Consider the following 24,110-nt stretch of genomic DNA (forward strand, 5'->3'; position numbering starts at 1 on the left):
CTGTTACTCTGACACTGTACAGCCAACAACCAACAGCATGAAGGGTGACTGTAAAGGTAAACAACTCACAAGAAAGCCAAAAGCACCAATTACAACAGAGAAAAGTGTTTATTCTAGGTTAGAGGACATTTCTGACACTGGAACTTCTCTGCACATCACATGAAAAATTAACACAACAGCTGTTCAGCGTTTAGCATCAGCCGACGTAACACGAGTTCTCAGCTCAATACATGGTGACTCAGATTAATCACACTGATATCTGCTGCAGCTCTGAGTCATCTAACACCATTTCTCAGAGTTTAATATTTTTGCGTACGATCGACGGGCGTTTGTCTGCACAGCGCTCTGATTTTAAATTCAAAGTAGTGTTGAAATGGCTTTCATGGGTCCAGAAACTGTGCAACACAACACAAAAAGTGAGACACGTTATGAAGAATGTGTTATGCAGTGACTTGGCGATGCAAATAATACATTAAAAAAAACATAAAACAGAAGTTACTTTGAGAAGGAGCACTGGCGGTGACATTATAGACTCTGGATGGTTTCATGTGAGCTCTGACTATTTCAAGTTATCAGACACTATATTAGAATAAATTATTGATATATTTTTAGCTCATAACTGCTACTTCATAGTTGCTTTTGTTTACTGAGACTTCCAGTATTACAACACAACAAAGAACAAATCAATCAACAGTTATCTTTCTCTCTGGTTCAGGTTCTCGTTAGTTTGTTGGCAGGAGACGTGTCATTATGCTTTTGAAGCCCTGAGAGGCAAAAACATCCAACAAGTGTTTATGTTTTCTGTGTTCATGACTGAAAAAGAAGTGAGGACATAAAGGCTAAAAGAACGATTGATCTACAGAAATCATTTCCCCAACTTTTCCAGTCAAAAACACAGAAGAGGGAATCCTGTCAGAATTAAGTTTCCCCCCCTTTTTACCTCTCAGGGCTTCTGTACATATCCCGTCAAGAAGCAGCCCAACCAAAGCATCGTGATAATGCGCCTGCTGTCTCCTCCTCTGCCCTTTCAGTTCCACATTCTGTTTATTTGGTCTCAGAAGAAGGAAGTGTCTGAAGAAAAAGCTCCCGCCAGCCTGAACTCTTCCTTCATCCTCACGCAGAAGAGCCGCTGAGGCAGAGCTTTGGAGTATGGCGCGGGGCGGGGGACACACGTGCGCAGTAGGATCTCCCGTCCTGCCGGCGGAGGGAAGTCAGGCACTTTGTTGCTGCCTCCAGGCGGCCTCCTGTCCGAGCTGAAGTCCTCCTCCAGAGCTGAGAGGAGGGCAGCCTGACAGAGGAGAGAGGAGGAGCTGTTATACGTGGGCAGGAGAGATATCATTGTGTGTCTCCTTTACTCAAAATCAACTCTTATCTGCATGATTTTTTAGTCACTTAAAGCTTTTATTGCATGTTTTGGCTTTTAGTGAGGGACTTTGATCAGGCAGGAAGTCTGGGTGGCTGCGTTTACCTCATCACTGGTGAAGTCAGCCAGCTTCATGTGAGCAGCAGGAGGAAGAAAACACAAAACACAGTGGAAAGGAGGAAAACGACAAAAGAGAAAGTGGATATATGTGCATCCAAAGAGAAGAATCATGCACACAATATTCTGATCGGACAGGGTCTGAGTGCTGCTGAAATCTGTTGTTGATCATGGCAGAGTTTTGATCAGGGCTGCAATTCAGCTGAAACAGATCCAGAAATTCTGAGGTAGACCCAAATGAAACATTCAGGCAGAACAGGAGCTTCTCTTACCCTCTGGGCGTTGATGAACATTTTGTGTATGATGCTTCCCGCTGGCCCCTGACCCGCTCCGATCACCTCCACCTCTGGCTCCTCCAGAAGCAAGCTCACAAACCTGGAGACGGAATCAGATGTGAGTTTGCTGACGCCGAGGTCAAAACAGAGCGCTGCTGTCCAACTTTGATGTCTTACTTTTCCAGCTCCTCTTTGTCCTCTCCCTTCTCCCCCTCACAGAGAGAAAACTTGGCCTTAAGTGAACGAGCCTGGGTGATGACGGTCTCCATCACCATCAGCTGGTTGATGAATTCCTGCAGAGAAAGATCACAGCGAAGTCACATGAAGCTGTGTCTCTTTATCACATCCTCTAAATCCCATTTCCTGTGAAGCACTGACCTCTAACTTCTTGAAGTCGTAGTTTGGTGGGTGAAGCAGCTTGCTGGCGTGACTCGTAGCTTGCCGAATGCTTTTCTTGACTGAGGGAATGTCTTCGACTGACTCTGTGAGGGTGAGAAAGAGCAGGAGGAGAAAGAATTCAGCTGTTATTTGAGTAACAGTGAAGATAGAGTGAAGATAGAGCCTAAAATATCTAATCTAGCTGTTGACCAGCTTGTCTCACCTTCATCTTTCAGCTTCAGGATGGCAGAGTGGAGGATGCACGGCAGGAGGTGTCGAGTCACATCTGCAGGTTTCTGCATCGCTAAATAATGTAAAACCTGAGAGGAAGAAATACTCCTGGTTTAGTTTCACACATTAACTGATTTTGCTCAGTGTTATCCCGAGTTAAGACGACTCTTTAGGAATCTTGACCTTCTCAGCCTCCTTAGTGTCATCAAACAGACGTCTCTGCCGGCGTGCAGGCGTCACTCTGGCCGTCTCCCAAGCCTCCACCCACATGTTTCCTGGGATCTTCATTCTGGCACTCAGCTCTCCTTTTGTCACCTTGTTCCCAGCTTCATCCACTTCTTCCTCCACGTAATCCCGAGGCGAGTACCAACGCACAAAGTCTTCCAGGACACAGCCCGGGTTCGCTGCCTGTTGAGGAAACCAGAGTCATAGTGAACCAAGTAGTAAAATGTTTATAAGACACTTTCAGGAAGTGAAATTCATGCAGGACACATCAGACAGTTTACCTTAAAGGACTCCATGTCGGAGAGCAGACATGCGCTCTGCATGCGAGCACGGAGGTGGGAACCTTCAGCTGACGTCCCCAGTTTGGCGAGGACTTCAGACTGTTCCTCTAACAGGTCCTCAGTCATGGGAGCAGGTTCCTGGAGATAAAACAACCCGATATTTCTTAATCTTCCTAAAATTTACCGATTCACTTCCTAGTGTTATCTCCTCGTCTGACCTGAGTGACGGGAACATAGAGCGGCTCTGAGGAGTTGAGCAGCGTCATGTTGTTGTGCTGGTGAAGCCTTCCCTCTGGTTTCACTTTCCCGCCATCCTTCTCCCCATCCGTCTGTGACGACTCTGTCTCCCCCTGGTCGCTCAGACACTCAAAGAACTCGTCCTCACTGTCGCTCCAAGAATCCCAGGATTTTCCAGGAGACACCTCTTTGGTGGAAGCGGGTGAGGCCGTGGAGTCTAATGTCGGACGGCCGTTCTGGCTGCTCCCGGCTCCTTTCGGCTCTTTCTCTTTGCCTCCTTCCTGCGCCCGGCGAGCTTCGTCTCTGGCTCTCTTCCTCTCGATGCAGCAGTTCAGCATCTAAATAATCACAAAGATTCAGGAATTATTCATTCATTTATTCATGTGCCAAACTCCTTCCCACCAGCTGATTTGATATGACAAAAGGGTTACCTGGAGCTTCTGATGTAACAGACAACAGCGTAGATCAGGAGGTCCTCCCGCCAGTCTGCAGACCAAGAAACATGAAAGAGGAGACAAATGTGAGAAAATGTGAATATATCATTAAACTAGAAAAGCACTCAGAGAGCACCAAGCATATTGTGATTGTCACACAACACTTTAGTCCTACTTTAATGTTATACTCTCTTTCAGCAGACTGTCTGCTACAATTTGGTGTTAGTTGCAGGTTTGTACGATAAGTTGTTACTTGACAGTGTTGTAAATTATGATGACCCTGTACATATTTCATATTCTGGATCTTAGTGTCCAGAATATTGAAGGGATCTGGATCGTACTTTTATATCTTTCAGAAATTATCATGACCTTATCTTGTATTGTTTTGCAAAGCAATCCAACCATTTATCATGGAGTTATACACACATAAGGTGAAAACAGCCCTATCTCACAATGAAAAAGAATCCTTTAAAAATATCCTGGATCCAGATGATGATCCAGATCACCTCCAAAATTTAATCACTTCTTCCTTATCTCATTTTAAACATTTCCTGAAAATTTCATCAAGAGCCATTTGTTACTTTTTGAGTTATGTTGTTCCTCGAGCTGCGCTACAGATGGGAAAACAGCTACATCATCTACTCCTTGAATGATGTCCTTATGAAACTATAATTTCTCACCCGTAGATGAGGTAGTTGTTTTCCCATCTGTAGCGCAGCTCGAGGACAAACTCCTGCCAGAGGTGAGCGACAGCTCGCAGGCCACCATAGTTGTAGTTGATCAGACAAACACACAGAGCCAGCCGGTAAGTCAGACTGTCGATGGGCGCCGACTTCAGCTGGAGATAAAGGTTCTGGGTACACAGAGGGAGAGAGACAACCAGAGTTAATACAAATCATATTTCTGAGGATTTTTCCTTTTGAACCACTTGATTCAGACATAATAAAGTTACTCAATAACTGCTTTTTTCCTGAAGGGAATGTGAAAGGAATCCTAAAAATGCTTGAGGAGCTCATCTGTTCCCTGAAAACTTGAAGATCTGAGAGCTCCCTTTAAAGTTAACATGAAGGAAAGATGCAGTCAAAGGACAGGAGTGAGAACATTCAGTGATAGAGACATGACAGAATGCCCTACAGGTGTTTCAGCTCCTCAGGCTGCTCATTTAGGGTCAAATAGGGAGTTCTGCAATCATATTTCTTTTTATGATCCATCTGTTATGAGTGTGTGTTACGCATGAGAAACTTCTTATCAGAAACAAGCATCTGTAGAAATGCTTCACTTGCCTGAAACTTGAGATGTCAAGCTGTCACAGAGTGAAAAAGTGAAAGGTCGAACTCACACAGTCCGAGTTTTTATCCTGCTCATCTTTCCCGCAGGTGTTCGTCTGTGCAGGTTTGTTCTTGCTGTTGTCAGATGATTTCTCCACGGCAGCATCAGGGAACAGACACTAACACACGAAAAAAAAAATCTTCAGAGAAAGTCCTCAAAGGAGTCCCAGCAATGATAACTATCTGAGCCTGTCAGCGGTCGAAACAGCAGCTTTCATCACCGCTCTTTGATTGGGAACATTTCCCTGTGGGGAATATTCTGACAGCCGAAATAAACCTCCTGCAGAAGCTTCAAAATGACTCAAACATGTTGATCATTCCATAAATGAGTATGTTAAATCATCATACCAGCAGGACAGAATTAAGAACATCATTGCTGAGTGGAGACTCGTCAACGCGGCGGTGACGTCTGATGTGTTTCCGGGCGCTGTGCACCATGTTGGAGACGGAGAGTTTGGAGATGGGGACTGTTGCTGTGGGCTCAGTGAGTCTGGACAGAGCTGAGCTTATGTCACTGTTTTCTGTCAGGAAGATGACAAGCTATTCAAAAATACATCCAACAACTGATGCTGTATTTCTTTTATACCATGTCTATCAGAGAACATAATTATTTAGACAAAGTAAGAGTGAAGAAATATTGTTAAATTCAGGACAAAACCTGACCTTGGTTCTCCTCTTCACCCAGTGTTCTCCCAAGAACCTCGTCTGTAGTCTCCTTTTTAGAGCACAACTTATAGAACTCTGTCAGTACGTCACCTGCAGCACAAAGGGGAGAATGAGTCAGGATTTTATAAATAACTGTCATCAAGTTGTTACAGTTGTGTTGATCTTACCCAGTAAGCACTGAGGGTTTTCAGCTGTCCGGACTCTGACAGACCAGTGAGGAGCCTGCAGAGGGTCCAGGTCACTGCAGGGTCAAACATTAGCGAACATGAGGGAATGATGTCTGACCCGTACATATTTTTTCCAGCTGTCTTAGAATCACTTTATCTCACCTGTAGACGTCATTATCCACAACGATACCTTCTGTCAGGTGAGGCCAAGTGGTTGCAAGATGAAGTTCACTAGAAAAGAAAAAACAAGAGGTATATCAAATAACTTATCTACATTTTACTCTGGAATTTTCAGAGATTTTTGAAGGAAAACATGATAAGTGTGAACATCCTTTACCTGATGGGCTCCTCACAGGCTCCAAAAGGAAGCTTCCCAAACTCTACACCTCCCACCTCACCTCCGAGGAGCGTGTCAAAGTCTAACAGAAAGGATATTACGGTTATGTTTAGCTGGCTTTTATTTCTCTGTTTTGTTTGCTCTGTACTCACCTGGAGGCTGCTGAGGCCATGAATGCTGCTGCCAGTCCTGCAGGATGTAGGTGAACCGTATGGCGATGTTGATTGGAGGAAGAGGTGACAGATTACAGCCCTAAGAAGAAGAAGGAGCATGTGACAAAGTCCACGAGGCTGAATAAACTAGATAAATTCCATTACCAGGACTTACTATCTTAGACTTGAAGATGTCCAGAAGCCCGGAGAGGTGATTGTACTGACTCGGCACCTTTCGCAGGTGAACCATCTCGAAATCAGTGCGGACGCCGGGACCCTGACACTCTCCGGAGTACATCCTCCTCCACTTCTGCTGGACCTGCACAAACATGGGCACCTGGCTGGATACACAACGAGGAAGCACAGCAGGCGTTACTGTGATGACCTCATGTGTTGGCTTTCACACTGAGGGTTACTGCAGCTCAGCTCCAGTGCTTAGTCATGAAGCTGACTCACCAGCCGCTGTTGGCCAGAGCGATGGAGACGGAGCTGAGCAGCAGATTGCATTTGGACTCGCTGATGATGGCCTCGCAGTTGGCTCCAGGAGAGATGATCACAAACTCCTGTATACCGTACCTGTCAGCACAAACACAGTCACAGAGTAATCCACACGGGCATCAGGGTTATTATTTTTCTGCACCAGACTGCATCTCTGTGAATGATTTGTCTGAATGACGTTCTCTAGGCTGACATAGACGATGGGAGCTGGTTTCTCGTGGGTGTAAAAAAGAGTGAATGAACTCACCATCTCACCAGGCAGTGAGCCCGAGGAGGGAAGTCATTGTTCATGCACAGAAGGTCCTGCATCGCTGCAGGGAAAGCATCTGCACAAAAGGTCAAGAGACAAAAGCTGACTCCTAGAGGGGCATTTTCTAGCATGCATGCATTCCCTTCATTACATTTTATTAAAAAAAATGATGACACACACACAGAAATACTATTCAAAACATATCCTGAAATATTCTGACTCGACTATACCTTCCTCGATCTTTTCCTTCTCGTTGTCATTTTCACCCTCTTGTTTCAGGATGAAGTGTGTAATAAAAAACTTAAAGTCTGCAAAGTTTATATCCTTAGACTTCTCCAGCCATGTTCCTGTGGTGTAAGCACCCTGTGTTTGAGGACAGAGTAACAGTGAGAACATCATATTAAGCAGATGATTGGGGTTAACAGACAGCAGCCTACCTTCTCTGGAGAAAATCTTCCTGCTGAGCTGCCGACCAGCTTCCAGTCATTGAGAACTTCCTCAACTCTGGACACAAACCTTCAAGTAGACAAAATAATAAATATATGATGGTTGAGGATTCGGTCCTTAACTCTGGAACCGTAATAACCTTACAAGCACATTCGTATGAGGTGTCACAGATCGTCTATAAGGCTGTATTAGCTGTATCACTGTTAGCTGCTCTGACACAAGACAGTCTTCCTAAATGCACGTAGATATTTGCTGTACGGACAGCTGTGCTAATTTATATATTATGTGTATTAGCTTTATTAAACATAATTTTATTTTAAGTCTGATCCAGGCCTGTGACAGCACACAGATGGATGCCTACCGTTCCCACTCTGACGCGGTGGTGAAATCAGTGATCTCGAACACTTCTGTTTCAGGCTAAAAGGAGAAAAAATACAGTTTAAGAACAAACAAATCATTTAAACCTCTGTTTTTAAGCACTGACACCAAAATTTGATTTTCTGGTCTTAATATTTAAGCTGGAGAAACTCACATCACTGTCAGCAGCCATGTTGATCTCCTGTTGTTGTTATTCTTCTTCTTCCACGTCCGCTAAGTCTTCTTCTCTGAGTCTGTACGTTTCAAGCAGCTCTTTACCGCCTCGTGCTGGACTAGATGGTTTTCAATGATTATCCTAAATTCTAGGCTGTGGGGAATTTTAAATGTTGAGAAATGTATGCAATAAATCAATTATTAATATTATTATTTAAGACTGCAAATAGAAAAACCCATTATCTCTCTTTTTTTTTTTACTGAAGTTCACGATTTCCGCTTTTTGCTTTGTCTCAGTGGACTAAGTCGGTACAGTGCTGACATCTACTGGTCAGAAGTTGGACATGCGCTAACTGCTGCGACTGAGGGTTATTGCACTTTTCCTCCAGGTGGAGGCGCTGTATGTAAGACAAACACAGCTGATCTTTACAAGTGTCAATGGAAACCAGAAGGTTTAATAAACAGATGTGAAGATGTTGTAGTCTGCAGTAAACTTTTTGTAGATTATGTGTGAGTGTTTTTGTCAATGCTGAGTGTAAAAAAGACTGGGTCACGCTGTATTACTCAGGCTGCACTCCAGCGTCTGTTCTCAGGTGCGATCCCACTACTGAGCGGTGCGAGGGCTTTGACCTGCTCCGTTTCCGACCTGGGCCGGTTCACCCCTCCTTAGACGACCTGCAGGTCCCGGGCTCCCCCAGGACCAGCATATCGATACCGAACTTAGTGCGGACACCCGATCAACACAGACCACTGAAACCCAGAACTCCTGAGCTCAAATGATCCTCAGCCTCAGCCTCCCGGTAGCAGGATTACAGGCGCGCGCCACCGCACCCGGCGAAAGATGCTTGCGTCCAGAGAGGGTTTGTGGGGGTTACCTGAGTGACGTCATCGGAGCGTAAGTAATCTTCCTAAAGCTCTTTTTGTACATGTTGTGTATGTCAAAATAAACATATATATATATATATATATATAAAATACTACAACTACTAGTACTACTACTACTACTACTACTACTACTACTAATAATAATAATAATAATAATAATAATAATAATAACAATAATAATAAAACTCTTTTACTGGTAAACAAATATTTAACAAAAATAAACATTAAAAACAATAACAATAATATAAACTATTTTTCTGACACTTGTGTGAAAATGGCCCAGTCATTAAGTTTTGCGTACTGATTTTAAACTGGAGTTTTCTTTTCTTTTTTTTCTTCCTTTTTTTGTCCTATTTTTGGTGAAATGAGAGAAATCTAATCCTGTTTTAAAAAGTCAGACAATGTTTTGTTGATTTACTTTGTGTCAGTTTAGTTTTTTTTTTCTTCAGTAAAGATATAATTCGTTCCACATAAAAGCAAATCAGCATCCCAGTGAAGTTGCTCATTTGTCGTTTATTCGATAGGCTAATGGGCTAGTTAAAGCCTTAAAACATTAATACAGGACTAACTTGCATTGATTGAACCTAACCTCTCATATTATACACTGATGTAGTTTATCTCCATCTTTACAATTTTTAATTTTAATGTTTAACATTTTTTTAAGGTGTTAAATTTTTTATTTGTGTTATATTGTTATATTTGTGTGACAAACACTGGGATGTGTATCAGCCATAGACTGTATTATCATCATCCGACGCCGAGTCGCTTATCTTCCTTTTAAAATCTTCGGAAGCGTTGAATCAGTTCCGCCTACGCTTATGGTTCAAGGGACACATTTATTGGTGACTCAGGAAGTGTGGATCATGCGGTATGCGGATGTGTCTTTTTGTTGTTCAAATGGGCTGACTCCTCTCTGTTGAAGGTGTCAACATTTATTTACACCAAAGAGACAATGGGATCTGTGGGCTAAGATGGGGAGTAAATAGCAGCGGACTGTGTTTACTGCACCTCGCCCTCAGGTTTGTTTGTTTGTTTGGAGACATGCTCAGGCGTGTTGGTTTACTATTGGCTGCTGTTACCTTCTTCTTTTTCTTCATCTCATATTAATCACCGCTCAGGGCTGTCCTTTGCTCAGACGGCGACTCCGTCCAGTCAGCTTCTCTTCTCATGTCGTTATGTGTCATCTGCAGCTGAGGACTTTGATTTTTATAGCCTGGGTTCTGGGATACATCGCCTTTCTGCTCTCCATCAGGAGGATGTGGACGGGGAAGTACGTCCGTAGTCCGCTGGTCCGCTCTCTGTTCGTGAACATGGTGAGCGAGAGCGAGGCGTCTGCGATCGATAAACAAGAGGTACGAATTATTTATCACCAGTCCTTACAATAGGGTCATTTCGACCAGTCTATATGGTTAATGCTTGGGGGGGGGGGGCACAAGACAGACACGTGATCTGGTTCTGTTTGGCCAGCTGTAGAGATGGGAATTGCACAAACTTCCCACATTTTCTAGAAGTTTATCGGTGCGTATAAATGAGTATGAAAAGATATTAAGAAAAGAGAGAAGAATCAATATAATTAATCAAAACTTTGGAGTTGCATTTTAATTGTAAAGCTGTGCAAAGCATCCAATATGAATCAGTTTACGGTTTGGGGAAAAAAAAACGTCCAGCTGTTGAGAAAAATGAAAAAGAAAAAACGTAATTTTCCTCCTTTTTTTCACGTTCCCTTTGAGTCATGCTTTGAACTTAAACTACATCTTGAGTTCTAACATTTTAAAACGATTTGTTGGTATTCTCAGTTCTTTTAACTGTATTTTTAAAGACTAATTCTCCCCCACTCAAATTGATAATTAAGTTTAGTTTAAAGTTTTAAAACTTGTATGACATGTATCGCATGTATCCTTTCGCCGGTGGTTTCAGTGGTACCGCTGCTGTCCAGACCTGCTCGGCGAATCAGTACAGCCCCTGTTCATCCAGAGCCACCTGGACTCAGGAACGAAGGCTTTTCTTAAAAGGAGCGTTGAGAAGTCCAGCTGGCTGTTCACTCAGCTCTACCACTCTTTTGTCTCTACAGTCCTCAGTCCTTTAGTCTCACGCACCTCTATCAATGGGTGAGTATCACAGACACACTGTCTCTGTTACACCAGCACCTTATCCTCTGACTCTCTTGTTCTCTTGCTCTCAGGTTTCTGGGTCGCGGCTCTATGTTTGTGTTCTCCGAGGAGCAGTTCAGGCGGCTGCTTCGTATCGGTCCAGAGTGGAGGGCAGAGAGGTTGCTCGACCTGGGAGCAGGGGACGGAGGAGTCACAGAGGTGATGGGAGCTCATTTTAGAGAAGTCTATGCAACAGAGGTGTCTGGACCTATGAAATGGCATCTTCAGAGGAAGAATTACAAGTGAGTAGAAAACTACAGGGATGTCTCAGACTGAAAAATCTAAGTTTATTTACACCTTTACTTCTTACATGAGTGGATCATGTTACCATCGGTGTTTTAACAATAATGGAACATTCTTGTGATTACACATTAAGTCAGCATCTGAAAATCTCTGTTTCTGTGTGTTTCAGGCTGCTGGGCATCGACGAGTGGCCACAGACTGGTTTCAAGTATGATGTGGTCAGCTGTCTGAACCTGCTGGACCGCTGTGACGACCCTTTGAATCTCCTGCAGGACATCAGACAGTCGCTAGTTCCTAACACAGGGAGGCTCATCCTGGCTGCAGTGCTTCCCTTCCAGCCTTATGTGGAAGTCGGTCAGTACTTTCTATGTGTACAGACAAACTGTGATTTCTTAAAGAACAACCAGAGCCTTAGCCTTCATTCTAAGTAAAACTTATGTTGGATTCAGGATTGTTGCTGCCTTCTTGTGGAACTTCTATGCTACTACATCTCATAATCTGATAAATTAAATTATCCTGTCTGTGTTTGTCTCAGGAGGAAGATGGCAACGTCCCAGACAGCGCATCAGAGTAAAAGGAAAAACATGGGAGGAGCAAGTAACCAACCTGTCTAATGAGGTTTTCAAGAGGGCAGGATTTGAGGTGGAGGCTGTGACGCGGTTGCCATACCTCTGTGAGGGTGACATGTACAATGATTACTACGTTCTGGACGATGCTGTGTTTGTCCTGAAGGCTTCAGAGGAGAGCCCAGTGTCTGTTTATTAAGTTCTTTGAGGGCGTACATCAGTTCTTGAAAACTTCATGGTGCAATTATTAAAAGCTTCATTTATAAAACAAAGTTTAGAAACACCTGTGTAGAAATAGTGAGTCCGATGTGAAGCTCAGGTACTGTAGCCCCATCATTTACCAGCCATCATGTGTGACAGTGATACCTCGACTTCAAAGCAAAAAAAAAGAACAGTGCGGCACTTTGCCTTCTTTGAAATGTTGACAAAGATCATATCTTTAAAAACATATCAACAAGTTGTTTGTGTTAGTGCTGTCAAGTCTGTCATGTCATTTGTTGGGAGTGTTACATGTGAGTGTTTCATCACTCATCTTCTTTCATCTAAGTCGAGGACCTGAGTGTGAACAACCTTGATATAAACCTTTTCTGAATGATTTGTTGTTTGACGACAGTGTATTACGGCCACATTAAGAGAATAAGTCTAAACACCAGGAGCACACAGTTATAGTTTTTTGGAGACACTCCACATTCCTCTTATTAATGTCTCCTGGATGCTTTTTATGATAATACCCTCCTGAAATAACTAACAAGATGGTTACCAATAAAAATCACAACCATATCTCTGTAGAATTACAGTGTTTCTTGTTAATGTGGCCACAATACTCTGTCCTGGTTCTGCTTCTTGTTTCTAAATAATATGTTTAAGTCTTTATGACAGATGAAAAATGAGGTTTTGTGAGCAGAGCCATAGATTAAACTTCTGCAAAAATGCCTCGTATCGGGTAATTGAAGAAGTGTATTTTTCTCACTACTAAGAAGAACGGTTAGATACTTAATTTATTGCTGAAAATTATCACATTTGAGCTGCAAAGACTTTGAACAAATTCTACAGTTAGTTGCTTACTATAATAGGAGTAAAAGCTATGTAGAGCTGGTAGCTGTCACAAAGCTGTAAATCTACTCATGCTGTATTAACATTAGCTCCTGGTTGTACTTGACCAAGTTGGACTGTAGCAGCTGATTCCCCAAGTGTACTGAAACAAGTAAGCATGAGGTCAGACTTTCTGTATGTGAGGGGAGTTTTCATCATCTGCTTTTTTTTTAAGGCTTATGGTCTCTCTTTGGTGTGGTGTATCTATGATGTTACTGCAACAAACAACTCAAAATGTGCCAAAATAAAAACATTTGTATTTAAAGAGTATGAAATGGCTTCCAAAATAAAAAGAGTTCATTATTTTTGGGAATACTCAGCTCCTTTAAGTGTGGTATGTATTTATATGAGATTAACTTTGCATGGAACAAGATTTGAAAGTAGTGACTGACACCAACAATGTGATTAGTTTAGAATTAACCATGAAGTAATATTTGCATTTCTATACAATCAAACTGTGGCCCTTCTAAATTTTTATTATGTAAATCCAGTGTGTACTGTCCTCTTTGAAAGTAACTTAAAGAGTGGTTCAAACCACTCAATTTAATGCCAATGAATACAGTAAAGACGTTAAAAACTCAAAAAAGGCCAGAGTTTGCACTGTCAGATAATCCCTGGCAGCTGTTTTAACTTTATCCATACTGCTGGACCCCTTCAAAAATCATACTGTTCATCTTAAGGGGATTTACATTAATACCGTTTAACATGTACCCACAAGAAGTAATAATGGATTCTTATTTTTGGACGATAAATGCTTTCCCATAATATGCATTCATTGTGGGTTTTTTTTATCCCCGAGAATATAGTTAACAGGAGTAAAACCTCAACGTTACTACTTTGTTCACCGTACTTGAATGCAGCACTCGTACAGCATAATGTATGCAAACAAGGCAACCCTGGCTTCTGATTGGCTGAGCTCATGAGCGCTTCACGTCTAGCATTGGATACCGGTGCTTTGGCCACGTCCCCGAGCCACGTCGCGCTTTGCTCGCCATTTTCCCATCTCCTGAAGCCCGAATCTGTCTCTTTTAGTGTTACAGTGTCACAGAGCACTGTCAGGACATAAATAATTCTTGATTGGGGACGAACTGAGCTCACCGTAGAGTCTTTAATCAGCTAACTTTGGCTGGAGCTCTGATTCAAACATGAACATTTTCAGGCTAACCGGCGATCTCTCCCATCTAGCAGCTATCATCATCCTGCTGCTCAAAATATGGAAAACCAGGTCGTGTGCCGGTGAGTTGTCAAAAACCTTTACTAACAAGAATCTAACACTTACAGGAGCACAATGATTCATCGACAAAATAACAATAAAAAGCCCGTTAAAGTGGTTTTACTGTGTGATTTCCTCTGTAGTAGTAGCTCGAGAGCTAGTTTCAGCTAATGTAGCCAACGTAGCTTGCTCCTGCTACTGGCTTTAAATTTCTGAAAGACACATTTAGGAAATGATTATGTGCAAAACTGTAATAGATTAAAGCTTTCATTTGTGAGAAATATTCAAAGGGGAGCTCTTAGGGGATTGTTTCCTGTAGCATAACCCATGCAGCTCCTGACTCAAGCTATCTACAAGTAGACTAGAGGGCCACATCATACATAGTTTTGCATGCTAGGCCTCCTTCATTTAAATTAGAGGTTTAAACTGTGTTAGCTCTACATTATTTCCCCTGTTATTCCTCTCTGCTAGTTGAGTGTGACCCCTCTGACGTGGCAGCAATGGGTACTCAGGTTGACAGCTGGATATGTATTGACTGGATAGATTTTCTCGGCAGCAGCAAAGAGTGTAAAAGTTTGCTGTTTGCTGCATTATCAGGGTAAAACTCAAAGGTTAGAGCTCTGTCACTTCTAGACAAGCAGTAGGTAATCTGGGTTAAAGTATAGCTGTTGTCTGTGTGAGATTAAAATCGGTACATCTGCACACAAGTCAGCTTTGATCAGGCTTCAGAGTTCACACCAGTGGCATCACTACAAAAATCAAACCACACGCTGCGCTTTAGCTGAGAACTAGCCCATTTACAATGGTGATACCATGTAACTTCTGTTTGGATAAAATAAAAAACAGTATTTTACTATGCAAATGCAACATAGTTGGTGAAACTACTTCTGCAGGGAGTCTGTCTCCCAGCGTTTGTGCATCTGCGGCTGTAAACAGTGTACTAACCTCTTTGACCTCTGACCATAAATATTACTGACCAGGCTTTGCTTTCCAAGATCACTTGTTTGTAATAAACAGTCATCTAGATCTTAATCTATTTCCATAACTTAGGGAAATAACTTACTGTGCACAATCTATGTTTTGTCTCTGTATCCCGCTTTGATTTGATTTTACACTATTTGGTTGTAAGCAAATGAAGCTCTAGCCATTGTCAACAACGCTCAGATTAACTGTTGATAATTAAGCGACAAAAAATGCTTTTGGTTGTACCATGGATTTGAGAGACACCTGTCAACAACAAATGTAATGTGTAAAACAGAAGATGGACCAGAGAAACTGAGTTATTTGAGCTAGTAAGCACTTTTTTTTTTATCTTTGTTTATTCACCAACACTTCATGGTGTAACACCACTCTTTGCTTTCTCCTCATACCATGCAGGCTTTGTCAGATTTGCTTGTTAAAGGTTGAACCAAAGAATAACCATAAATTACAAATTATAAAAGAGACATCTGTTAACTTTAATCATATTTATAGACCATAAACTGTTAACACTCTGCATTTATATGGTTTAATTTCCTGTGCTCTGTTTTGTTGTCCCAGTAAAAAGAAAATACAGATGCTGTCTCTTTTTTCCACATCTTGTTGCCCTACTTTTAAATTTTACATAATGCAGCAGCACATAAATACTTCCCATTGTGCTTTGTTGCATTTGCATTTTTTTTATTCTTCCTACACATGTATGCTTTTTAAGACTGTTTTGATTACAGGATCCTGAAGCACGTCATTGCATTTCAAAGTTAACTGTTCTGCAGAAATCTTTGCTATCCATTTGAAAAGATGTGAGAAGCAGTTCATAATGAAGCTCAACATTTTTCAATAGGTTTGCAGTCCTACACTGTTAAAGAGTCTGTAGCCAGTTTGCTGCCAGCTCAGATTTTTTACCTCAGGTTGTTCGCATGCAGGACAAAGATCTCAACTTGATAAAAACAAAGCACATTTTAAATAATAAATGTAAATGCAAAGAAAAGATGAGCTCACACCTCTTTATAACCCATGTATAGTCAGACTTCAGGTGTAAATAAAGTGCATTTCCAACAGGTATTAATGAAACAATCACTGGTTTTGCCCCCTGTAGTCTGACATTGGGCGTGTGCTGGGAATGAGCTGTCACCTGCCAACACACAAGATAAACAGTGAGACATCATGCTTCAGAGCAGCTAAGGATGACGATCTATACTGACGCCACACCTCCCTGAAAACTACAACCTGCTTTCTGACACTACAAATGTTCCTATTGGTCACTATCAGTACATTACAACACAATGTGTGGAAGTGAATATTGCAGAATAAACCATTTCGATCTTCCTGTAACAACATCATGTGGGCAGGCGTGTGTTGTTGAAAGCTGCAGAGTGACGCTTGAGGTTTGAGGTTTTCTGTTAGCCTCTCTAATTGAACAGAGATGTTTTTGTGAACTTAATAAACCAAACATAGCGTGCTGTAGCTTCAACACAAGAACGTTTTACCAAAACTATCAGGAATGCATTCTGCGTTGACTTTTGAATATCCTCTGGTGTCTCTTCACAGGTATTTCTGGGAAGAGTCAGGTCCTGTTTGCCTTAGTGTTCACCACTCGCTACCTGGACCTGCTCACCTCCTTCATTTCTCTCTACAACACAAGCATGAAGGTGAAACATGCACACGCTACTTTTCATCCTCACATCCTGCAGCACACAGCTCTCTGTGTCACTGCTCCACTAGCACACTGAATGTACACGCCTGTGTTTACCAAAGGAAGATGACTTAACTGACTCGAATGTATCATTACAGATTGTATCACAATAGACCGGAGCATACTGTGAATATTTACCTTTTGTCTTGTGGGTGCTCTTGTTGCTGTGTTTCAGATCATCTACATTGGATGTGCATATGCCACTGTGTACCTGATCTACATGAAGTTCAAGGCCACCTATGATGGAAACCACGACACGTTCAGAGTAGAGTTCCTGGTCGTCCCTGTTGGTGGTCTGGCTTTTCTGGTCAACCACGACTTCTCTCCTCTGGAGGTCAGACCCGCAGTACACACTCCCTGATTTCATACAGCTGAGAAATGAATGAACCTTGTATGTCTCTATGTCCATTCTTGCTTCATGTATGATGCAAACAGCTGTTTCATGTCTTGGACACTGCAGTGAACTATTGAAAACTCCCATGAGAAAACACAGATGCATGGACTTCCAGGAAGTGTGCACTTGTCTTCGAGTACTCTCACGTGTAGCCTGAGCATGCATCAAAGACTGAATCTCCAGTACAGAGCTTTGTTACATTATAGTTGATGCTACACCAACACTGTGTGCTTCAGTGCGTCACTTATGTGTAAATGCCCTGACAGATTTCTTTCACACAAACATTATTTTCAGTCAGGAATAATCACATGCTCCAGAAAAAGGTTTGCAAAGTTGTGTAAGCTCAGTGCTCTTTCTCTCTCAGATTCTGTGGACATTCTCCATCTACCTGGAGTCGGTAGCCATCCTGCCCCAGCTCTTCATGATCAGTAAGACAGGTGAGGCTGAGACCATCACCACCCACTACCTGTTCTTCCTGGGACTCTACAGAGCGCTCTACCTCATCAACTGGATATGGAGGTTCTATTTCGAGGGATTCTTCGACATGATTGCCATTGTCGCTGGGGTGGTGCAGACTATCCTCTACTGCGACTTCTTCTATTTGTATGTAACAAAAGGTGAGTCATATTGCACTTTTGTTCCATCTTGAGCTTGTTTCAAGGATTTATTCTCCTCCTTTAGTCACTGGAGTGTCAGGTAACATGCTTTTTGCTGCCGACAGTTATTTTATTATTTATCTATTTTATACTTGCCTTTAATTGCGCAGCTATGGAGTGAAAGGTGAGGATGGAAATGCAGCAGAGGGTCATGGATTGGACTCAGACCAGGGACTGGTTAGATGAGGATTATAGCATCCTGCTCATTATTTATGCAACATAAATTATTGCAATAACTTTTAATGTCCAAATAGCAGAAGGAAGCAACTCCTAGATTCTGCAGTACAAAAATAATATAGACAATTTAATCTTCAGTGTCTTAAGAGAACTCCATGGGGCAGGAGACTTATTGTATATTGTGCTTGTTCTATTACTCTTTAATTTAAAAGAAAATACACAGACTTTGAAATGTCCATGCTAAAAAGAACATTCTTTTTAGCCTTAAATTAATCTCCTTTATTCTGTATTTATGCTGTTCTTAATTCTTTAATTCCCCCCTCTCTTGTCTTTTTCCAGTTCTCAAAGGGAAGAAGCTGAGTCTGCCAGCTTAAGTGCCAAAGCAGAGCGTTTCAGCAGACTCATGGATGGGGTTTGGAGGGGAGGAGGAGTGGAAGAGGACACCTCTGACGACCCCCATCCCACCCCACCATCCACCTCCTCCTCCTCTTCCTCCTCCCCTCCTGTCAGAGTAAGATGCCTGAGACAGAGAGCGAACGGGAGCTGCTTCTGCTCCAGAACCTCTGCAGAGGCTCGTCCACAGCCCTCGGATTTCTGTTTGATGCATCTTGCCTTAACTTTTTTATTACTCTGTAAAAAGGAAGAAAAAAGTGAGAAAGTTTTCTACAGAAAAAAGTGTACACATTGCTGAATGCGAGCTGATGGTGTAAAATTGCCTGTGATTTGGCGTTGTATGATACTGAAGCGGACTTCTTGTGGTGGGCTGTTATCGACTTGAGCGTTTGTAAAAGTATTTGCAATCAAAATAAATGTGCTTTGTTTTTCCTGATAAATCTGGGGAGGGCCTTTGTTGAATCTTCACATTTTGGAGATCAAATAATTAACATTTTGTTTTAATGTTTTCAACCACAATCCATTCCCATGTATAAATATCTTTATATATTAGATTCCATTTAATTCCATAATTTAGCATTCTTAATTTCAGAAAAATAATTTCATGCTTGGGTTATTTTTCTGTGGAAATGCCTTCAGAATGAACCAGTTTGAGATTTTTCTCTATTAATGAAAGTAAAAGGATAAGAAAAAAACAATCTGTGTAAAGTGGCGATCTGTATTGGACACATTTTATCAGTAAGCAACATTTGAACAGTTTGTATTGTCTGTAAGAACACATCACTGCCCAGTATTCAAGAAGCTTCCTTCAGATGTTTGAGATGATTCTGGTATGAGCTGTTTGTGATTCATCACAACAGAAATGAAAGTCTAATTTTCCTTTTAGATGCTGATGTATTTATTTTTTATTTTTCCTCCTGGTTCAATAAATGAAGTCTGTAGAATTGTTCACCTGTTCTTCCTAATTTCAGCAGCAGAATCAAATCTTTTTGTCACAGATGATGGGATGATGGACCACTAAAACCCAGATATTCTTCAACACATTTTAAGTTCTGTGTTCATGCAGAACAGTCCAACCTCTGCTTGGCATGTGAATTTGGTGCTGAAAGGAAACACTTTTTGGATTAACTTACAGGTAATTTTGCTTTTACATGTAAGTAAATGATGCCCTCTGTTAGTTCAGCATTGCACTGCTGTACAACTTATTCCTGCTTGAAGGGGGGGATTATTTGTAATTGTCAATTTGATGCAAAAGGACTAATTTTAGAAAAATTAATATTATGGAAAAAATAACATAGATTCATTGTCTGAGATATATTTCAGCAAGTATTTTTGAAAAAAAAAATTGTTTTAAAACGTGGTAGTTTCCCACAGATTTGCCTAAAAAATTGAATTATCGCTATTCTATGCATCCAAATTTTGAGTTTTATGGAGAAGACTTTTAAATGTTTTGTGGATGTAGGTCATTGGCAGCTTGTAACCAGCAGAGGTCACCGTCGTACAACCAAAGTGTGTCAGAGTCCCCATCACCTAAAGAGTTCCCTCAGGTAAATAATCAAAGGAGTTGCATCAACAACAGCGATTAAAAAAAAAGAAGAAGAAAAAATAAGACTTGTTCTTTCTTTACAAGAGGAATAAATTCAATTACAAATTGTACAAGAAAAGTTTGTAGGAATACTAAATAGAGATCACATCGGGCATTAAAAAGCACGGATTGAAATCATTTAAAATTCTCTTAAAAAGTAGCATTCTTTTTTTATTATTATTAGTTAATTTTTTTATTCTTTCATTTTCCCCTCATAGATCAAGTTTTTGAATTCTCATTTAGGCCACTTTTAATATCTCTTTATGCTTCTAAATTTGTTGTCTTACCTGTACAGGTGTTCACAGTCAACCACACACCAGAAAATTCCTATCAGCCATGCAGGTGCATCGACCTTAATGTGGTTTGTCGAATCTGACTCATTAACTCTAAAGGCTCTGTTTTAACCAGCATCCACACCCTGTTTGCTGAGCTTTCTGTGGTTTGTACCTGTGTTGTGGTCTGAGATCCCGGTTATCCAGGAATAGCTTGAAGAGCCACTGATCTCTGTAAAATTAGGCGGAGTTAGGTAGGATAATATCATACATGTTATAATATTAGCATTAGTTATGCAATTATACCTTCAAAATAAAATGTTAAGTTATTAAAATACCGTCACAGTGGCTGCTGTTATAGACGTATCTCTTTGAACGAAACCTGCCATCCTCCAGTGGTAAAGAATATTCAAATAAAACATAATAAGAGATAAATTGACACCCAGTTTATAATCGTGTGGAACATTAACCATGCAAGAATTTTACTTTGAAAATCTAGACCGGAACTAGTTTGTACACTGTACTAGCTTGACGCATGCTACCCTGCTCCGTCTCGTGCCGAGCAGCGCTCCTCGGCAGTTGGTGTGAATGTGTCCGTCAGCACCTGAGGTTCATCGTCCACAACAGGTAAGATAACCTTTCTTTAACAAACTTCTGTAGCAAGAGAAAGGGGCTTAATTGTTTAAACTTCGAGAATTGTCGCGTTTGAAGATGTAGAGACAGTTTGGGGAGTTAGCGTGACCTGGAGACGAACACCTGGACAGTTGAGAATGACAGGTAGCTTAACTCGGAGAAGGCTAAATTATACGTACGCAGGGTTAATAGAGTGTTTATCAGCGGGAAAACACAAAACTGTGACCGAAATAAACAGCCTGACTACAAGATTCAAATGGCTCTTTTCTGCACTTGACGATAGCGGCTGAATTTCTCCGCTGCTATCAGAGAAAACTGTTCTTACACTTAGAAAAAAAATGTTTTTGTGCTAATTAAGTAAAATTTGACCTTATTCAACAAGTTTATTGTTATTATTAGTGTTTTAAGTGCTCCGGCATACACACGATGTATTATACAAAACCTCATCAGTTGCTAGAAATTATTTCATCCTCTACATTACCTCCAATTTGTTTATTTTGCTGTTAAGATAACAGGTGAAAGAGTTTAAAAGTTGAGGTGTTAGCACGAATTTATGTATTATATTTTTGCCGAATGAAAAAGTAATCGCAGTCATGTCTAAAATATATTTACACTTGTTATTATCATAGTATAATAGTGCTTAAAATTGAGGTGAATATTAATTAGTGCATTTATGACTGAGGTTTGGCTGGAAATTGTCTACTGATGCAACTCTAAGCTTACGCCAACAACTTGTTTCAAAATTTGTGGCCAAAATAAATAGAATACTGGAAAAGCTGTGTTTACACTGAAATAAGAAAAAAATGATATGATAATAGATTCATAGAATATGGAGAAATTGCTGGAAACAAGGGGAAAGGTTGGAGACCAGTAATGGACCTGCCCGTCAGGTGGCACAGCATTACAAACAGACATGACTCTGTAGTGGAAATCACTGCATGAGTCAAAATCCCTTCAAAAATCCACTGTCTGTGAATGTAGTTGTTGCTGGATTTTCAAACGCAGATGTTAGCTGTACCATGCAAGGAGGAAGCAATTCAAAAATGCTGATTCTTTTGGACCTTTGCTAATTTGGGATTGAATGAGTTGGAGTGGTACATTTTTCTTTGGTTCAAAAAGGAGACCAGCCTGTTTTTGGTGAAAAGCTCAAAAGCCAGCTTCTGTTATGGTATGCATAAGTGCCTTTGGCCCAAGAAGCTAACACATGAAGACTTGGTTTCGAGGTTGTAAGAGTATAAATCATTGCTTCTGTTTAATTGACACTTTATCCTGCTTCCCCATATAATGGTTCACTTGGTTAACATGAATACAAAGAGAGAAAAAGATTTATGTTAGGCTTACTCTCATGTGTGACACCTGCACCCCAGAGGACCATACACATTTCAGTCACAGTCATCGTTTCGGCTCATTGGCATTTAGACTAACAAACCCATTTTGGAATCCTTGTTTACATCCTGGCTCACATCAGCGTGGAGCTGTGCAGTTGTTTACAGCCTGGCAAGGTGCCTGGCTAGTTTTAGATCATGTGTCAGTGCTTTGGCATCTGCTGCTGCTGCTATTACACTGCATGATCACCTGGTAGTTCAGCGCAGTTACTGAACTGTCTGACCTGTAACCATTAATAAGAGAGCTGATTTCATGGTTTAGATTTGAAAAGTGTACAGATCAGTTGTGAACTGAAGCCAGTGGAAGAAGGCAAATGTTTTTGGAGAGGGTTGGATTCTCCTGTTGAGATGTGAAGAAGTTTTTTTTTTTTTTTGCAGCATTGTAATCTCAGCTGATCATTTAAGTCTCTAAAAAGCAAGGAGGACCTCAGTACAGTATTTGGAACCCAGGGCATCTATTGATATATATTGAAGACGTAGATGAAAAGTGCAAACATTTTGGATTCATTATTAGGGATGTCCCGAGCCAATACACTGATTGGTATCGGTGCCCGATTTGGCTGTTTTGGAGGATCAGATAGCATTTGATTTCGTTACGTGATTGGGATTAATCCAGTTTCACATGTTTTTAGCACCTTCAGGCTAAGGCTGGTGTAAATCAAACCACGTTGCAAACATGTCAGCTGTGTGGGAATACTTCTCTTTGGAAAGCAATGATAGTAAAATAGCGTCTTGCAACATTTGTAAAGCAAGTGTTCCTCGAGGAGGTACCAACAGGGTAGAGCTGAAACGATTCCTCGAATGATTCGAGGTACTCGATTACAAAAAATACTCAAGTCATTTTCTCCTCCTCGAGGAATCGTTTAATTTTAAAAAAGATCAAAGAGTGGTATTTCAAATAGAGCTGAGGCCATATTAAGAGAGTTTTCAGACCCCTCAAGCTACCTCGTATACAAAATAGCAACTAGCAACAAATCTAGCTTCTTTTCTGGAGTTTGAAGACTAATGGGTCATTGTACAAAATGGGTGCCATTTGGGTCCGCAACATTTGATGAGATGTACAAGGCACAAAAAATGTGTCAAAGTGTGTTTACAAATTTTGGAGCTACCAAAGCAAGTGCTCTTCTTGACATGCTGTATCAGAAAATTCTATTTCTTAAAGAAAAAAAATTTCATTTGAAAAATAACTGCTCTTTAACTAAACAAAAATGTATTTTATCTGATTACTCGATTAATCGATGGGAGTTTCAGTAGAATACTCGAATACTAAAATATTCGATAGCTGCAGCCCTACAACAGGGCTCACTTTAATACGGCAAATATGATTTATCATTTACAACAGAATCACCTAATGGAGTACAGGATGTATCATGGAAAAGTATTGAATTGGTATTCGAAAAACATATCATCAAAAAAACGGATCGGATTGGAAGAAAAAAAAAATCTGTATCAGGACATCCTACTAATTATGGTTCGTTACCTCATCCTGCTACAAAGAAACAGGCTACCATGGCTGAAACATGATCCTTAAATGCAAAGATGCGTGCTAAACGTTTTTGTTTTGGCTTTTGCCTCAGACAGAATCATCCTTAAATCCTGCTGCATATGTACGAAAATTGCCGCCTGAAACAAAAAAAGCTACTACGGAATCTCCAAAACTTTTATGACTGGCTATCTGCACTCCAAAACCTAATTTAGCTGATTAGACTTTAAGAAATGCCAGTAGTCCCCTTTAGATTTGCTCTCTATTTTGTTGCAGCAAATCAAAAGAGGGCAGAGCTCTCTCTCTTCCTACATCTCTACTTAGTGCGTCCTTTGGAGTCCTAATTGAGCTTTCTTTTTGTACACAGGCTTGTTGTAATTTCAGGCTCTGTGTTT

General features: G+C 41.0%; 4 protein-coding genes across 10 annotated transcripts in view; 3 read left to right on the top strand and 1 right to left on the bottom strand.

Annotated features, from left to right (window-relative positions):
• Positions 1-112: 112 nt before the first annotated feature.
• On the bottom strand, positions 113-8,016 carry rab3gap1 (RAB3 GTPase activating protein subunit 1). 2 transcript variants are annotated; one of them, XM_074663760.1, is made up of 25 exons: positions 7,919-8,016; positions 7,748-7,803; positions 7,377-7,455; positions 7,170-7,302; positions 6,937-7,015; positions 6,648-6,767; positions 6,367-6,532; positions 6,192-6,291; positions 6,040-6,121; positions 5,865-5,933; positions 5,703-5,776; positions 5,533-5,625; positions 5,218-5,390; positions 4,881-4,988; positions 4,222-4,394; positions 3,539-3,593; positions 3,089-3,445; positions 2,871-3,008; positions 2,548-2,772; positions 2,357-2,453; positions 2,134-2,237; positions 1,933-2,048; positions 1,753-1,855; positions 1,469-1,492; positions 113-1,288 (listed from the first exon to the last, which is right to left on the bottom strand). In XM_074663760.1, exons 1-25 carry the CDS (start codon positions 7,934-7,936, stop codon positions 1,055-1,057), a joined length of 2,976 nt encoding a protein of 991 aa, XP_074519861.1. In that variant the 5' UTR covers positions 7,937-8,016; the 3' UTR covers positions 113-1,054. The 2 variants fall into 2 exon arrangements, with proteins under 2 accessions (XP_074519861.1, XP_074519862.1); XM_074663761.1 differs by lacking the exon at positions 1,469-1,492.
• A 1,609-nt stretch (positions 8,017-9,625) lies between these two features.
• mettl9 (methyltransferase 9, His-X-His N1-histidine) lies at positions 9,626-12,153 on the top strand. 4 transcript variants are annotated; one of them, XM_074662547.1, is made up of 6 exons: positions 9,626-9,821; positions 9,921-10,154; positions 10,720-10,910; positions 10,985-11,194; positions 11,365-11,549; positions 11,731-12,153. In XM_074662547.1, the coding sequence occupies exons 2-6, from the start codon at positions 9,978-9,980 to the stop codon at positions 11,958-11,960; spliced, it is 993 nt and encodes a 330-aa protein (XP_074518648.1). In that variant the 5' UTR covers positions 9,626-9,821; positions 9,921-9,977; the 3' UTR covers positions 11,961-12,153. The 4 variants fall into 4 exon arrangements, with proteins under 4 accessions (XP_074518648.1, XP_074518647.1, XP_074518649.1 ...); XM_074662548.1 differs by having other exon boundaries at positions 9,627-9,821; positions 9,993-10,154; XM_074662549.1 differs by having other exon boundaries at positions 9,627-9,821; positions 10,055-10,154.
• A 1,648-nt stretch (positions 12,154-13,801) lies between these two features.
• Positions 13,802-18,852, top strand: kdelr2b (KDEL endoplasmic reticulum protein retention receptor 2b). Its single transcript, XM_074662518.1, has 5 exons — positions 13,802-14,089; positions 16,593-16,693; positions 16,913-17,071; positions 17,496-17,748; positions 18,304-18,852. The coding sequence occupies exons 1-5, from the start codon at positions 13,999-14,001 to the stop codon at positions 18,336-18,338; spliced, it is 639 nt and encodes a 212-aa protein (XP_074518619.1). The 5' UTR covers positions 13,802-13,998; the 3' UTR covers positions 18,339-18,852.
• A 1,919-nt stretch (positions 18,853-20,771) lies between these two features.
• LOC141785260 (CASK interacting protein 2) overlaps positions 20,772-24,110 on the top strand; it is a 48,682-nt gene continuing 45,343 nt past the window's right edge. For all 3 annotated transcript variants that reach the window (XM_074663451.1, XM_074663452.1, XM_074663454.1), the window contains exon 1: positions 20,772-20,841. The gene's annotated coding sequence lies outside the window, so the exon portion shown is untranslated. The remainder of the gene's footprint in view (positions 20,842-24,110) is intronic.

The sequence above is a fragment of the Halichoeres trimaculatus genome, unplaced genomic scaffold, assembly GCF_033239565.1.
Source record: "Halichoeres trimaculatus isolate MK-OKI-2021-1 unplaced genomic scaffold, fHalTri1.1 fHalTri1_scaffold_23, whole genome shotgun sequence".
Lineage (NCBI taxonomy): Eukaryota > Metazoa > Chordata > Actinopteri > Labriformes > Labridae > Halichoeres > Halichoeres trimaculatus.

Bases quoted from the DNA above. Each gene is read 5' to 3' on its own strand.
- kdelr2b (XM_074662518.1), top strand. From the start codon at position 13,999: ATGAACATTTTCAGGCTAACCGGCGATCTCTCCCATCTAGCAGCTATC. The intron at 16,694-16,912 runs GTGAAACATGCA...GCTGTGTTTCAG, and splicing joins TCTACAACACAAGCATGAAG to ATCATCTACATTGGATGTGC. The intron at 17,072-17,495 runs GTCAGACCCGCA...TTTCTCTCTCAG, and splicing joins ACGACTTCTCTCCTCTGGAG to ATTCTGTGGACATTCTCCAT.
- rab3gap1 (XM_074663760.1), bottom strand. The intron at 6,533-6,647 runs GTGAGTCAGCTT...TTGTGTATCCAG, and splicing joins GCTCTGGCCAACAGCGGCTG to CCAGGTGCCCATGTTTGTGC. The intron at 4,989-5,217 runs GTATGATGATTT...TTCGTGTGTTAG, and splicing joins TTCTTAATTCTGTCCTGCTG to TGTCTGTTCCCTGATGCTGC.
- mettl9 (XM_074662546.1), top strand. From the start codon at position 9,978: ATGTGTCATCTGCAGCTGAGGACTTTGATTTTTATAGCCTGGGTTCTG. The intron at 10,155-10,719 runs GTACGAATTATT...CGGTGGTTTCAG, and splicing joins CTGCGATCGATAAACAAGAG to TGGTACCGCTGCTGTCCAGA. The intron at 11,195-11,364 runs GTGAGTAGAAAA...TGTGTGTTTCAG, and splicing joins CTTCAGAGGAAGAATTACAA to GCTGCTGGGCATCGACGAGT.